Genomic DNA, 14,892 nt, shown 5'->3' with positions numbered 1-14,892 from the left:
TATTTTAGTCAGTTTATAGTACCTATAAACACCCACTGTTTGAAATCTTATTGCTAAACTGAAATCTATAGCACAAAAATGTATAGTGTGATTCATTGAATTATTTTTAAAATACCTTTAATAAAGACATAATATATCAAATTTTTTGACATACTTGTCTTTCCTTAAATCATTAGACAAAATCAGTTAACAGGGACAGTGGTGACGATCATGATGATGTGATGATGATGTCCTTCAGAAAATAACCATCTTAGCCTCGCAGTTCTATGAAGTTTGTTGATGAACATGATATTTATAAGCCTCAAAATGTAAGTTCAGAGGCCTCTCTTAGCTCTGTCCCTTAAGCATTAACAAAGGAATGCAACCCAGAGGGAAATGGGAAAATTTCAAACCTCCTGTTCCCCACCATAAAATCCTGAAAAACTTCAGTCCTATTTACACCCTGAATTTTCTTCCTTCAATTCTTTGTCTTACAAATAAATAAATAAATAAATAAATAAATAAATAAATAAATAAGTGTTTTAGCTCATTTAATTTTGCCAAAGTTAATGTGTTACCCTAAAGCCAAGTATTATATTCACGGTGTAAAGTAATAGCAAAAGATGACAACGCTTCACACTTACTTGTTTTGTGTATCTATGAGTGGAAAACTATAGAAGTGCATGCAAGTGTCAACTTTGTGTATGAAGCATTTTGAAGGATATTTTGCATAATTATTTTAAATTGGGAAAGGAAATAGCAGATCTTCTTAGTGTGAATAATTTTAACAACTCTTTAGAGGACTATCAAACACAGGAATTCCTGCATTCTAAATAATTTCCCACGAGGACAAAACCATCCTTCCAAGACATTCTACATTCAGGTGCCTGTAAGATGCCCCATGGAAGTACATGTGTCCCGGTCCCATACCACATCATACTCCTTAAATATTTTCATTGCTGTTCCAATGCCAAGGCTCAAGCCTAGCTCTCATGCATGCTAGACAAGTGCTCTCTCACCCTACCCCACCTGGCAACATCCTCGGCCTTAATGTCTCCGTCTCTGTCTGCTCATCACTTTGTCTTGCTTCCAAGGCGAGGCAGAAAGAACTCTTCCAATTCTTCATCAGCCCCAGTCTTTCTTATCTTTCAGCATTTACTTTCACATCTGCCTCTGAATCATTTTTGTTTGTGTTTCTGCGCCACCCTTTGTCCGGGAGCTGATACCCTCTTTCTGCCATTGCCTAACTCTCGTGTCAGGAGTAACCTTTCTGCTTTTTTTTTTTTTTTTTTTTTTTCTGGTTAGCCTGCCAAGCAATAAGAATCTCCCTTCACATCACATGTAGCATGTGAGGTGGTTTTAGGGATTCAGTTTGGGACTTTTCTCACACTGTGCAAGCACTCTAACACGGAGCTACATCCCAGTCTTGTCTTAACAATTTATTTGTTCTTTCTTCTAACCATTCCTTCTGGCAAACAGGATCAGGTGAAAACTCCCCTGCCTAACTCCAGTGGCTCCAAAGTCTTGTGTCAAACTTTGGTGTGTCCATATGACCCAAATTTCCCATAAAGCCAATTATTCTGTATGACTATCAGCCGTGATCATACTAGACCTCTGACCTATTTTCATTCAATGACCCTTGCCTTTCTCTTTAGCCAAACCAAATCCCACACATTCTTAAAAATGAACTGTCTTCCCGATCTGAATTGCAGGGATAGAAGAGGATGAATATTGCAGGTCCAGGGTTAATCACCTCATCTTATGCTAGCTTTAACTCCCTGGCTAGCCATTGAATTCCCACTACTGTGTCAGAACTAGCATCCTATGACTGATACATAAAATTCTTTTAGAATCTATTAATTTAGCAAACCACTCATTTTGGTTAACCCAAAAGCTCAGAATGTCATCAGACAGCATTGAAGACCTATAGCAAAGCCCCCCACCATCTTGTTGTGACCACCTCTCTGATGTATCCATCAATGTATTTCAAACTTGCCCTGATCTATGACTTTCTTTGTTCTGTAAAATTATAAAACTTTGTGAACTTCTTTCCACATTTCAACATGGAAGTTGGGATAACCTAAATCTATGACCTAGGCAATGGTCACGCGAATATGCCCCAGAATAAGCTATCTCTCATACACTTTTTAAAAAATGAATCCTCTTTATCTCCAGTGAAATTAAATACATGCCAACTTCTTATATAATTTATTTTTCTGATTTATTTATTATTAATTTTCTTATTAATGAGATTATCAAAGTCACTGCCATATCTTCTCCTGAGTCATCATCTTCCAGTATTTTTCCAGATATTTAAAGCATGTTCACTTAATGTTTGGTTATTTATTAATGTTATTTTCACAAGGGTAAACAGTCTATCCAGCCATACATGTAAGATCATCAAATACCAACACTCCAGACTTGTTTTATTTAGTTATTTTAAATATTATTGAGATTAGACCATGGAAAAACATCTAGTGATTTCCTATTTCAAAAGTAAACTAAGAAATATAAAGGTGTGAGTTCACGGGGTTTTTCTGCCATGCTATTTTAAGAAAAACAAATTTTAAAAGGAGGAAACAGTGAAAGGAAGAGAAAGCATCTAGTTTCTAAATATACACATGCAAGGGCCCTGAAAGCATGTTCTCTGTCTCTCTCTCTCTGTCTCTCTCTCTCTCTCTCATGCAAGCGTGCGTGCGTGCGTGCATGTGTGTGTGTGTCTGTGTCTGTGTGTCTGTGTGTGTCTGTGTGTCTGTGTGTCTGTTGTATGAAAGAAAGGGGGTGAGGGAGAGAGAATTTGAAAAAGAAAAGCAGAGTGATAGCCAGGCCTTAGAACAATGGTTCTCAACCTGTGGGTCTCAACCCTTCTGTAGATTAATAGCCTTTTTACAAAATAATCTTCCCTAAGGCCATCTGAAAACTCAGATATTCACATTATAATTCATAACAGTAGCAAAATTATAGTTATGAAGTAGCAGTGAAAATAATTTATGGTTGGGGATTAACATAACATGAAGAATGTATTAAAGGGTTACAGCATTAGGAAGGTTGAGAACAAGTGCTTTAGAAGCAGCCTAGGAAGGCCATTCAAATAGTAATGATGACCCTAGGCCATCACTAGCACTCAAAATTCTCTAAAGGTAAGAATCTAACACAAATACCTTGTCAAGAACAGGTAAGTGTGAAAATAGCAACAATTTTTTTAAAGCCAGTTATAGACATTCGAAATAGCTTTTTGTTTTTTTCTCTTTCAGCACAAATTGAAGTGATACCATGCAAAATTTGTGGTGATAAATCCTCCGGGATCCACTACGGAGTCATCACGTGTGAAGGCTGCAAGGTAAAGACTTCCACATTGTGATGGTGCGCCTAAACTTGAAAGCAGACACACTAAGGGATGGTTGTGCCTACTGGAAGTTTTCGCTTGGTGTGTGGCTGGGCTGACTCCTTCTCTTCTTTTGCCTTTTACCTGTTTTTGTCTAACTGGTCCACAGCTCTTGAAACGCGAGTGGCTATTTAAAGACTTGAACTACTCACATTTACGAAGATATAAATACCAACTCTTTCTGCTTTAGCAACACTGACTCCATTTGATAAAACTGAAGGTTAAAATAAAGACTACAAGCTAATGGGCATGTTGGTATGTTTGTTATGGACACCAAGGGGACAAATGTGTGTGTATGTATATATATATATATATATATATATATATATATATATATATATGTCACTTCTATATTCTCACATTCCTACAAATTAAAATATTTAAACTAAAAGTCTTACAGGTTAAGAACACTAGTTGCTCTTCCAAATGAACCAAGTTCACTGCAGAGCATCCACACAGTGGTTCAGAGCTATCTGTAACTGCAGTCTGAGGGTATCAGATGCCCCCCCATTCTGACTTTTTTGGGCACTGAACACATGGTACACAGAACATACAGGCAGGCAAAATACCCATACATGTAAAGTAAAAAAAAAAAAAAAAAAAAGTAATAAAAAATTTTAAACTCTGAAAGCATTTGGATATGTTAGAAATGGAGTCTAGATCAATCAAACGTCATCTTCCATAAAGTCTTGATTTTTCACTAAGTTCCTGAAGGATAAACAAGATCTAATTTGACATATGCCACTGGTTTAAAACTTAAAAAACTGACCAAGAGAACAAGATTCTTTCACATTCTGTCCAGTGTTCCCTCAGAGAGATTCCACCAACCCAGTGACAAACACGTTCCTGTAAGATGTGTGGGAAATGAAGGGCAAAGGAATAGCAGTTACCACAGACCTGACCTGGGGTAGTTTGAAAATTAAGAGTAAGGTTTTAAAGTAATTTGTTAGGAAGGAAAAAGTGAGCATAGCAAGGTGAATTCAAAATGTTTCTGCAATAAATTTTAAAGAGACAGACATCACCATAACAAAACTCAAGTGCCTTCTTCAAGGGGCATGGAAGATACTGGCAAAGCCATTGGTAATATGCTGGCCAGATAAATCCTTTATTTGCATTCAGTAAAACAAAGAAGATGTGAGATGCGACACAGTCATATATTCTAAGATTCAATCATAATCTTAGGAGACCTTTTAAATGTAAAAAAATATAAAACATAGCTACCAAAACAGAATATTCTTCGAAAATTAATGATGCCTTCGCAAGTCTTACAAAAAGAAGCACTTGGGACAGAAAAGGTGGATAGTAAAAGAAAAAGAAAAAAGCCTGAAAGTAACATGAGAAAAGAACAGTCAACGTGGTGGGATGGTCTGAGATGAGATGGTCGGTGGTGTCCTTAGGCAAAGCTTACAAAACAAGCGTCATTCTATTCCTCTTACATGGTTAGAATGAAGAACTAGGTATAATCTGCTCTCATGCTTTTTTTTTTTTTTATTATTTCATCAATAGGAAACAATAAGGAAACAAAATAAGACGTCAGCTTTCGTTGGCCCTCCTTATGTAAGCCATGTTCTCTGGGTAGGCAGACAAATAGTGTTTGTTATAAGCAGTAGTAAGTTTGTAATGAGAACTCTTTCCAGTGAAAGCATTTCCACAGGCTTGTTCTGCAGGTTTACGAGCCCCTCCCACCCACTCCCCCCCCCCAGGCCTAGTTTACACTGTATCCACTGAAGTCATCTGTATATGAATTCTGCATGCTCATTATTTCTTGATACAAGGCATTTGGAAAATATGGGACTTCAAACTGTGGGGAGATATTCATTTTCGATGTAGTTTTGAAGCACAAGCTCTTAAATATTGAATGAACATAACCCAACATGCCAACAGCAAGAACAAGTAGCCCTGTCATCTTATCAATACAACACCAAGGAAATTCTGTTGTCACTGGGAAGTATATTCTGAGGTTTGTGCCATACTGGCTACATATCCCAGTACGTTTACCTACTTCATGGGAAAGCCCACGTGTAAATATGCCACAGTTTTCTCCAGTAGGAATCCCATTCAGAATCAGATGTCAGTGTCAGCATCTTCAGTTACCAAGCTCTGAGGTTTTGTAATATTGCTCTGTAGTCTACATGTGCAATCATTGTAAACATCAGCTCAGCCCACCCACTTATTCAGCTCCTATTCATTCAGTAAAATGTGAAACAGAATCTATTTTTCATGCCAAAAAATCTCATTTGCAATAATGAGCAACAGATAAGCAAGAAATGACTCATAATTAATGTCAAATTGGCTGTAAATGGGGACTTGTGGCTGTGACTTCAGAACATCTTCCCTGCCAACTCTTTCACTGAGTGGCACTCCAATATCCAAAGGGAAGGGGGGAGCAATTCTTCCTTAAGATGTAAATTCGAAGGCATCTCTAATCAGTTCCAAGCCACTGCAATCATGCTTCATGACAGCTTTTCTGGTATATGAAAAAGGCATTTCAGCTACCTGCGGACTTAAGTATGTTCCTGTTTCCAGAATCAAATCAAACTGAATTCATCAAACCCTCGTATGTAATCGCAAGTAGGAGTGAACAAACATACACATGAAGATGTAGAAGAAAAAGTAGTCCTTCTTGAATTGATCTGGGCTGAAACCACAAAACCAACAGTGAATCTCTTTCCAAGGGGTCCTTAGCCACACAGCTATTCTAAGGTTCCTTATAGGTCAGCAAAAACCCTCTATAATGCCCAGCTAAGCTCCCACTGAAATCCAAGACAAACAAAACCAATATCAATCTTGTCTTTCTTTAAACTGTTAATAAGAACTTTCATATTGATATTGATTTTAATGCTCTATTGAAACATTCTTTTTTTCTAATAGCCTTTATTTATAGTAAACTGTGAATTTTATATCCAAGTTGCTCTCTCGTGTATTTTACTTAATCCAGCCCTGTTTCATTCTCCTGAGGAAACACAGATGTTTGAAAGAAGTTAGGGGGTTCAATTTCAGAACTTGCTGAGGGCTAGGACTTTCTTTTTTTCTGTCTTTGTTGTTGTTGTTTGTTTGTTTTTCTGTGTTTCTTCTTAATACTCCTATTCAGACCATCATTTGGCCCTTTGCACTGTTTCGGTAGGCATTTCAAGAGCATACAATGATAAGAGAAACTGCCTGAGGGAATGAACAGAGAATGGTAATTTTGATGTCTGGGGGGGGGGGGGAAATGCTTATTATAAGGGAGGTTGGTGCTAGAAGAATTAAAACAAAAGAAAAAAACAATAAACCCAGCTGCAGATCCAAGGGGCAGTTTTAGTTCTTCTACCTCATAAGAATCCAAACCTACTTGAAATAGAACCTCTTATATCCTATAATCTAATAGCACATGTTTGTTTATTGACTGTATTGCATTGGCAAACTTGTGGTTAGTATTTTTTTTGACTCATAATGTTTCTTTTGATAAAATACATCATGGGTTTCAAGAACAACTTTCTGCCCAATGTGATGACACATAATCCCCCGCACTGGGGAAGAAGAGGCAGGCAGATCTCTGTGAGTTCAAAGCCAACCAGACAGCTCCAGGGCAGCCAGAGGCCAGAGATGATGCCAGAGTTGCCTGATGAGATTTAGCCTCAAAAATAAATAAATAAATGGATAGATAGATAGATAGATAGATAGATATTAAAAAGTTAACCCTCTCTGGCTAACTGAATACATATTTTTTAATATTTGAAAAAATACATTTTAGAATGTGGCAGGGGTGAAGATGATGTTAACTCCACATGGCTTGATGCTGTGCCTCCTACCAATACACATGTCACTTAGTTCAAGCCCAAGCCCAGACACCCATTGTCATATTTGGTTTAGCAGTGACATGCTTCTTCGACATTCTTTCCCTGTTCTTTTCTCTTCAAAGAAATTCCTTTAGTAAATATTGAATGAGTGAGTGAGTGAGTAGACAATTGAAGGAAATATACTGTCAATTGCCTATAAATAAGCACATATATTCTGCTCAGAACCATCTAGAAGCTCTCCAAGAAGTGTTAGGAAACTTTTGAAAGATGAAAGTCAACTATACTTGGTGTAGAAAGTATAGCAGTGTGTATGCTAATGCCAACCTTACTCTCAGTCTTCTGCCCTTGCTTTCTCTTTTCCTCTCTAGGGATTCTTCAGGAGGAGCCAGCAGAACAATGCCTCTTACTCCTGCCCAAGGCAGAGAAACTGTTTAATTGACAGAACCAACAGGAACCGTTGCCAACACTGCCGCCTGCAGAAGTGTCTTGCCCTAGGAATGTCAAGAGATGGTAAGCCTCTGCCTTTCTATTCCTTAAGAGTTTTCAAATGGATGTTTTGCTAGAGGCTGTTCAAGCCACTGAAAGAGTTTTATCCGTGGGAATTGGGGATATAAAGAAAAGAGAACCAGAGTACTGGTTGTGAATTAAGAAGTAAAGCAGAAACATCAAATGTAGTATTGCCTGAGAAATAAGAAAGAAAAGGAAGGTGGTAGAGGTTTGCAGACAGCTTACACTATCTAGGATAAGTACAGGCCTGGTAAGCCATTAGATAGTAAGTGACTACCTGGGCATATTTTCTGGTAAAGAACGGTTTCCTGGGATGTGAGGCCTTCAGTATTAAAGTCAGAAAGCCTTAAATGAACAGAAGTCATTCATCCACCAGAGCTACCTGACTGGTACACAACTTACTAATATATAAAGATACTAGGAGCAGAACACACTTCCATGGAAAGTGAGGCAGCTCACTGGCTGTCTATAAACACACATCCAGGGACTTGCATTATTTTGAGCCACTATGAAGAATGCAAATGTATTCAGGGGTCCTGTATTTCCACCTAGATAATGGAGTATGTTTTTCTCCCTCATAGCCAACCAATTGCTTAGATTCATGATACAAGATGAAAAATCCGAGCACAGTAAGCAAAGAATTTTGCTTTTTTTTTTTTTTCATTTTATTTTTAGTCATTAAGATCCATTCTTTTGTTTGTTTGTTTGTTATTTTTCAGGACAGGGTTTCTTTGTGTAGCCATAGCTGTCCTGGAACTCTCTCTATAGACCAGGGTGGCCTCGAACTCACAGAGATAGTCCTGCCTCTGCCTCCTTAGTGCTGGGATATGAACACTGGCAACAGATTTCTTGTAGCTCTATAGTGCACTGTGAATGCCCATGTGTCCTAGACAAATCCCACTAGTGCCAAGGCTGATGGGGGTTTCTCTGTCCCAGTAAGTGATGGTAGCATATGGTACTGAAGAATCCTAAAGTTTGTCAAATCAGGACTTAAGGATGAGCAACGCAATATCTCCCACTGCTTTTTAATTATCCTTCCCATCCACTGACTCAGAAAATTCTGGCACAGTGCTTTAAGTGGTACAGAATAAGATGTCCTCATATTCCCCTCAATGGTACAGTAGTATGTTCACTTTGGTACATTCATTTTTGTCTGCCACTTATGTCTGGCTCTGTCTTCACCACATCTGGTCACTGGAACAACATGACTCTGGTAGACAGCTGCTTTACTATTCAAATAATGGACTCGGTATCCTCTCAGGCATATATGAACAGACATCCAACTCAGGGATTACAAATTTGTTCTAATCTACCTAGGCAAAGAATTAAAGAAAAAAATCAATGTATCTGAAATAATACATATGTGGGCTTGTGCTGTAAAGTGCCAAAGGTGTATGTGAAACAGGTGTCACGTACCTTGACTCTCCTCTGTGATGTATATTTTCTTTGTTGGTTTTGTTTGCTTGTTTGCTTACTGAAATAGGATCCCAGCCTATAGTCCAGGCTGACTTTAGACTCACTGTATAGCCAAAGAGTTTCTTCTTGCCTCATCCTCCCAAATGTTTGGAGTAGAGGCATGTGCCTCCACACCTGGCTTCTGCTTTTCTGTTAACTGGACTCTTTACAAATTAACCCTCAGTAGAACTATTTGTAGAGAAATGTTTAATATCAATAGGAAGATATTTTATTCCCCCTCAAAACACAAAGCCTAATATTTACCATGTAAGAATCTAGAAGGTGAAAAATTAATTTATAATATTTCAGTATCTAAAGAATGTTCTCATAGATGACATATCCCTCTGAAAACACTGGATACCCTGTGCACAGACAAGTTTCACAGAAAAAAAAAAAAAAAAAAGTCTTCTAGCCAGAACTGAATCATGTGACATGTATCACTGACTTACATTTCAATTAAAAGTCAATAATCAGGCCTTTAATCATACTTCTTTCTTGAATGTGCTCAATAGTCGCACATGGCCTGGTGACATAGCAGAAACAACCCTCTACATTCAAAGTTTGCGAGAGGTTTGGATGACATGAGAGAGATGCTGAAATGAGTAGATCGGATCAGACTTCTAGTACAAAGATCTAAAGGTGTTGGCTTGTCTCTAATGCTGAAAGATTTAAACTAAGACCAGTCTAACCAGTGAATAGTGGGCAGAAACTGGAAGACTTGGAGATTGAGAGACAATAAGACACAAACTACAACTTCTTAAGGAAACTATCACAATACCGTGTACATTGCAAGTGATTTGCAAGTGCCCAGGCTGACAGCATTAGTAGAGAATACATGCTTAACCTTCATCTTAATCCCATACAAGCAAAGGACACTTCTATGTTAGAGGGTCAGAAATCACTTCACTTTTGTTTAGAGTGGAGGATTTGAACTACAGCGGACGTTTTCAGGGTGACTAGAAATTAAAAATCATGTCTCCATCAGAGATTTGTTCGTCCTGAGGTATGAGAACGGTACAGATGTTTTTGAGACTCCAGCTGCACGACCATCATCTGTGACTCTGGGGTCATTTTGGAAATTGTTCAGAAGCTGTCTCTACTCAAGTGAATGTCATTAGCAGAACAAAACAGGTTAGAGAGTAAAGATGCTGTGCTCATCCTTGGGGAGTAAGAAGATACACAGAAACACTTGAAGATATGTCAGTACATGGCCTCTGTTAAAGTGGAGCTTTGAATACATTAATGTGTCTGCAGAGAGTAGCCAGGAAATATTTCTACGTCAGAAAGTTCAGTAGGAACGCTTTCTTGGTATACTATACATTTCCCCCTCCAGGTATATTGCCAGCTTTATTGCAGGAGAAGACATAAAACTGAAACACCTTTCAGAAATAAATGGAAAACTCATCCTGGAGTAGTTCTGTAGTCATTGTCTTTAAAACCTTAGATTTAAGCCAAGCCCCGCGAATTCCAAACTGTAGTCATTTTAAGTTGCTTTATTCTAGATATTTCGATTGCTCAGTCACCTGACAAGACAGCCTTGTACAAAAGATGTACATTTTTCTGTTGTCTCTTCAGATGATTACAGCAAAGCTCTTGGCAACATGCTTTTCCAACATTGTTAGCTCTAATCACTCGGCCTATGGCTAACAGCACATGTCGGCATGCTTTGGCAGCAGGTCAGTCTGTGACCCTGCTGACAGTCGATAGCCTTGCTTTGGTGATGGAAGAAGCCTGAATCAGCTTCATACAGCCTATTGTTCGGTGATCTAGTGCAGGCATGTCCTTGCCATGGTGAGGTGCGGTGCACAATCAAACAGGCTCTTTTTAAGTCTCTGCTTGTAAAACATTTATCAATAACCCACTGACCTAGACGGGTCATGTGACTGGACGTCCGGAATTGGGCAGCACGCCTGCACAGAATGAAAAGGAATTGGGAATAGACACAGAGAAGGACATGAAAGGATACAGGTAAAAGGAATTGGGGTCATTAATACAATCCCTCCACCTCGAAATACATAGAAATCAAAATTGAGGATTGAATGGCAAATTTAGTTTAAAGGCAGCCTGATCCCATGAAAAACTCTGGATTTGTAGTTTCTATGGTTTAAACCAGTAAATGTGGCATAAATTACTACATTTTAATCTTATGCAATACATTCAGCTCTTGAGTTTGTTAGGCCATGGCTGTCCTAAGGTCCTTCTGAGCTAATGCAGATGCAAACTAGCAAAGGTCACAGATAGAGAAGAGGAACATCATCTCTTTCTTGAGATGTGGTCCTGAGTTAACATTCTTTACTTTTCCTGGCTTAAAAAAAAATTGGCCTTTCCCTCTAGAGAACAATATGTAAACTACTTAAAATGACATGAAAGAACAAGAAAAAAAAATTCCCCAACCATTCTGTAGAATTCTGCCCATGGTCAAGTGGAAATACCACTATACCTCATAAATGAATTCTAGTGGGAGCAGTGTCTACATAACAAGTTAAACAGGACAACCTAAACCAATTCAAGACCAAGTAAAAGCAAAAACTGAGAGGGGAAAGGAGAGTTTGTTAGTAGTTAATTATACTGTTTCTCTTCATTGAGGAAAAAGAACTACTAGATAATTACTGCTTTGTCTTCCTACTTAGGCAGCACTGGAAAGCCACGGTGCAGGGATTTTCTTTTAGAAAGATTAAGGAGTATGAAGGAAGAGGGAGAGACTGGGAGTATTAAAGTCCATCCAGCCATAGCCTCAATCTGGCAGGCAAGAAGGGAGAAAGCATGCCGCTATATATAGGAGTATCTAAATACTCCTGTGCACATCCTGTTCTGCAGTCACTCCTCTCAGTGGGAAGTGTGGTCTCCATTTTGAACAGCCCATGCTCTGATGAGATTTGATAACATCATTCTCGATGCCAGGGAGAAGATATATGCTGTAGAGTGTCGATGGCAGCAACCTCATAATGCAGGCCTCCTCTGTGGGCCCCTCTGAGCTGGAGAGCCAGGAAGCACTTCCTGTGTGGCCATTTTCAGAATGGACTCTAATCATAAACTGAATCCCCATCTGTTTCTATATTCATCTGCCTCCTTTCTATACCCTTTGAGGTCCTGACTTCAACAAACCCTGGGAGAACCAGCACCACAGAAAACTCAGAAACTCAGATGAGCATCTCCAAGACTTCCACAGTCCCCACCATTAGGAAAATGATTTGAACCTGGCAGCCCAGCACTCGAGATGCCCACATGCTAAAAATAGGGGGTGGACAGCTCATGCAAAAGGAGTCACTAAGCCACTATCCAAAACAATTCGGAAGGTTGACTCTCCACATATAAGGAAGCAGCACATGGGGGTTACTCTCCCGGGAGCCCCTTCCTCAAGTCCCCACAAAATTCCTGCAGATTTAGCTGCAAGAGATGGGGAAATGATCCTATGGTTCAGCTGCAAGAACAGGGAAGAGGAGGACAGTAGCTCCTGCTTTCTTACTTGCCTTGAGTTCATATGATTGCCTTTGTCCAAAGCTTCTTACCATTTGCACCAAAATCTAGACCCCAGCAACTGTTGGCATTGTCACACTCCCAGCATCCTTGCTCCCATCCAATAAATTATGTGCCAAACTGAAACAATGGGTTCCTCCCTGAGGATCTCGCAATCTTAATGCTTAGGGGAAATGTCAGTATTAATATGGAGGATATCTTAATAGCAGGAAACCTTTGCTAGTGTCAGGAGACGGGTTGTTTTGTTTTTGCATGTGCTATTCACGAAGGGACCAGTGTTGGGGAAGTACATCTTCTAGTTCATGGCTGTGACAAATAATACACATTTTTACATTTCTACCTATCTTATTTCTTCCTACCTTACTGTCATTGTTTAGATATTGAATGTCCCCTATAGGTCCATATATTAACATATATTAAGGATGTGGTCCTCACTTGAGCACTGTGGAGAGGTTGTGGAGCCTTTAGAGCATGGAGCCTAGAAAGAGGCCTTAGGTCATTGGTGAGCATGACTCTGAAGGAAATATTGGGACCTAAGCCCTTCCTCTTTCTCCTCCTCTCCTTCGCCTGCTTGGGGTTGAATTGCTCTGTCTCACATTCCCAACATAGTATCTGTGCCACCATCACTAAAGCCGTTAATACAGTGAACCAAAAATAAACTCTTCTACTTTTAAGTTAATTGTCTCAGGTATCAGTTTACCGTGGCAGAAAGCTGGCCAACATACAGGTTTCACCACTGTGATTAAAAACCAACACCCTCTCCAAACCCTAATCTTTCCCCTTAATGTGAAATGTAAATGAGTGAACTTCCGGCTGGCAACAATAAGGATTTGTTTCTATGATACCAAAGAGACAACCGCACGTGTCTCAGACTTTAAGTGACTAAAAAGAATGGTAACCACACCGTTGTCTTTTGCTCTTCTCTCCGTCCCAGCTGTAAAGTTCGGGAGGATGTCCAAGAAGCAGCGGGACAGCCTGTACGCTGAGGTGCAGAAGCATCAGCAGAGGCTGCAGGAGCAGCGGCAGCAGCAGAGCGGGGAGGCAGAGGCCCTCGCCAGGGTGTACAGCAGCAGCATTAGCAACGGCCTCAGTAACCTGAACACCGAGACCGGCAGCACATACGCCAACGGGCACGTCATTGACCTGCCCAAGTCCGAAGGTTATTACAACATAGATTCCGGTCAGCCGTCTCCCGATCAGTCAGGACTGGACATGACTGGAATCAAACAGATAAAGCAAGAACCTATCTATGACCTCACATCCGTACCCAACTTGTTTACCTATAGCTCTTTCAACAACGGGCAGTTAGCTCCCGGGATAACAATGTCTGAGATCGGTAAGTACTAGTCTTCTCCAAGCTTTACTTCTGGAATTTCTCCATTGATGGTGGTGCCTTAGTCATATTCAGGGAAGTCATTTTCACAGCCCTAAATTAAACTGCATGCATACCTGGTTTCTACTGAGAAGATAACATTGGTTTAAAATATACTCTCACAATTATCCCTATCCCCTTGCCCCATAAAAGTTATTATGAGTGAAGGAAGATGGGGGGAATTGAAAGATGCTATCTACAAGGGATGAATGGATGCTGTTGGGTGAATGTGGATTCTTACTGAAGGAAAAATGTCGATGAGAGCAAGCCTTAGCTATCCAAAGTAATGTTATTGAAAGGAAAGTGGATAGAGTAATACAATGAATGGTTCTCAAAGATTGCTGGGACAGCATCATAAGAGCAAGTACCCCAGCTTCCCACTTTGTAATGGTGCTGCAGGCAACCCAGAACATAGGTATGGATTGGGGGCATCTAAATTCAATAATCTGGCAAGCGTTAGATTCTCTGGGGAGAATGCTCACACACAAGTTTAAGTCTCAGAATCCATGTTTTTAAAAGCATGGTACCCCACATACAATCTCAATACTAAGAAGGTTGATACAGGCAGACCCATAGACTTGTTGAACAACCAGCTTAGACTGCTTGATCTCCAGAACAGAGAGAGAGAGAGAGAGAGAGTCTCAAAGTAACAAAGTAGACAAGTTCTGAAAAACAACAGCCAACATTATCTCACATACATATATATACATACATATGCAGGCATACACATATGTGTATGTACACACACAGACACACACACACACACACATATTCTATATGGGATTCTGAATCACAGCAACAAAGACTATGGTCTTTGTAATACAGAGTACCAAGTTAATCAAGGACATTTTCCATTATAATGATTTTTGATTTCTTGGGGTATGCTGTCAGGGGTGCCCCATCTCAGGCTAGCCCTCTTCTGACATTGTAATTTTGTT

At 39.6% G+C, this 14,892-nt stretch overlaps 1 protein-coding gene across 2 annotated transcripts in view; it reads left to right on the top strand.

Moving 5' to 3' along the window:
• The window catches only part of Rorb (RAR related orphan receptor B), a 182,939-nt gene that overhangs the window by 125,048 nt on the left and 42,999 nt on the right, over positions 1–14,892 (top strand). For both annotated transcript variants that reach the window (XM_034499334.2, XM_034499333.2), the window contains exons 2-4: positions 3,234–3,319; positions 7,512–7,653; positions 13,517–13,918. In XM_034499334.2, coding sequence (XP_034355225.1) covers positions 3,234–3,319; positions 7,512–7,653; positions 13,517–13,918 — 630 coding nt within the window. The remainder of the gene's footprint in view (positions 1–3,233; positions 3,320–7,511; positions 7,654–13,516; positions 13,919–14,892) is intronic.

Source organism: Arvicanthis niloticus, chromosome 1 (genome assembly GCF_011762505.2).
Source record: "Arvicanthis niloticus isolate mArvNil1 chromosome 1, mArvNil1.pat.X, whole genome shotgun sequence".
NCBI classification, from domain to species: Eukaryota; Metazoa; Chordata; class Mammalia; order Rodentia; family Muridae; genus Arvicanthis; species Arvicanthis niloticus.
The sequence above is the reverse complement of the archived record's forward strand: the minus strand, read 5'-3'. Positions and strand labels throughout refer to the sequence as shown.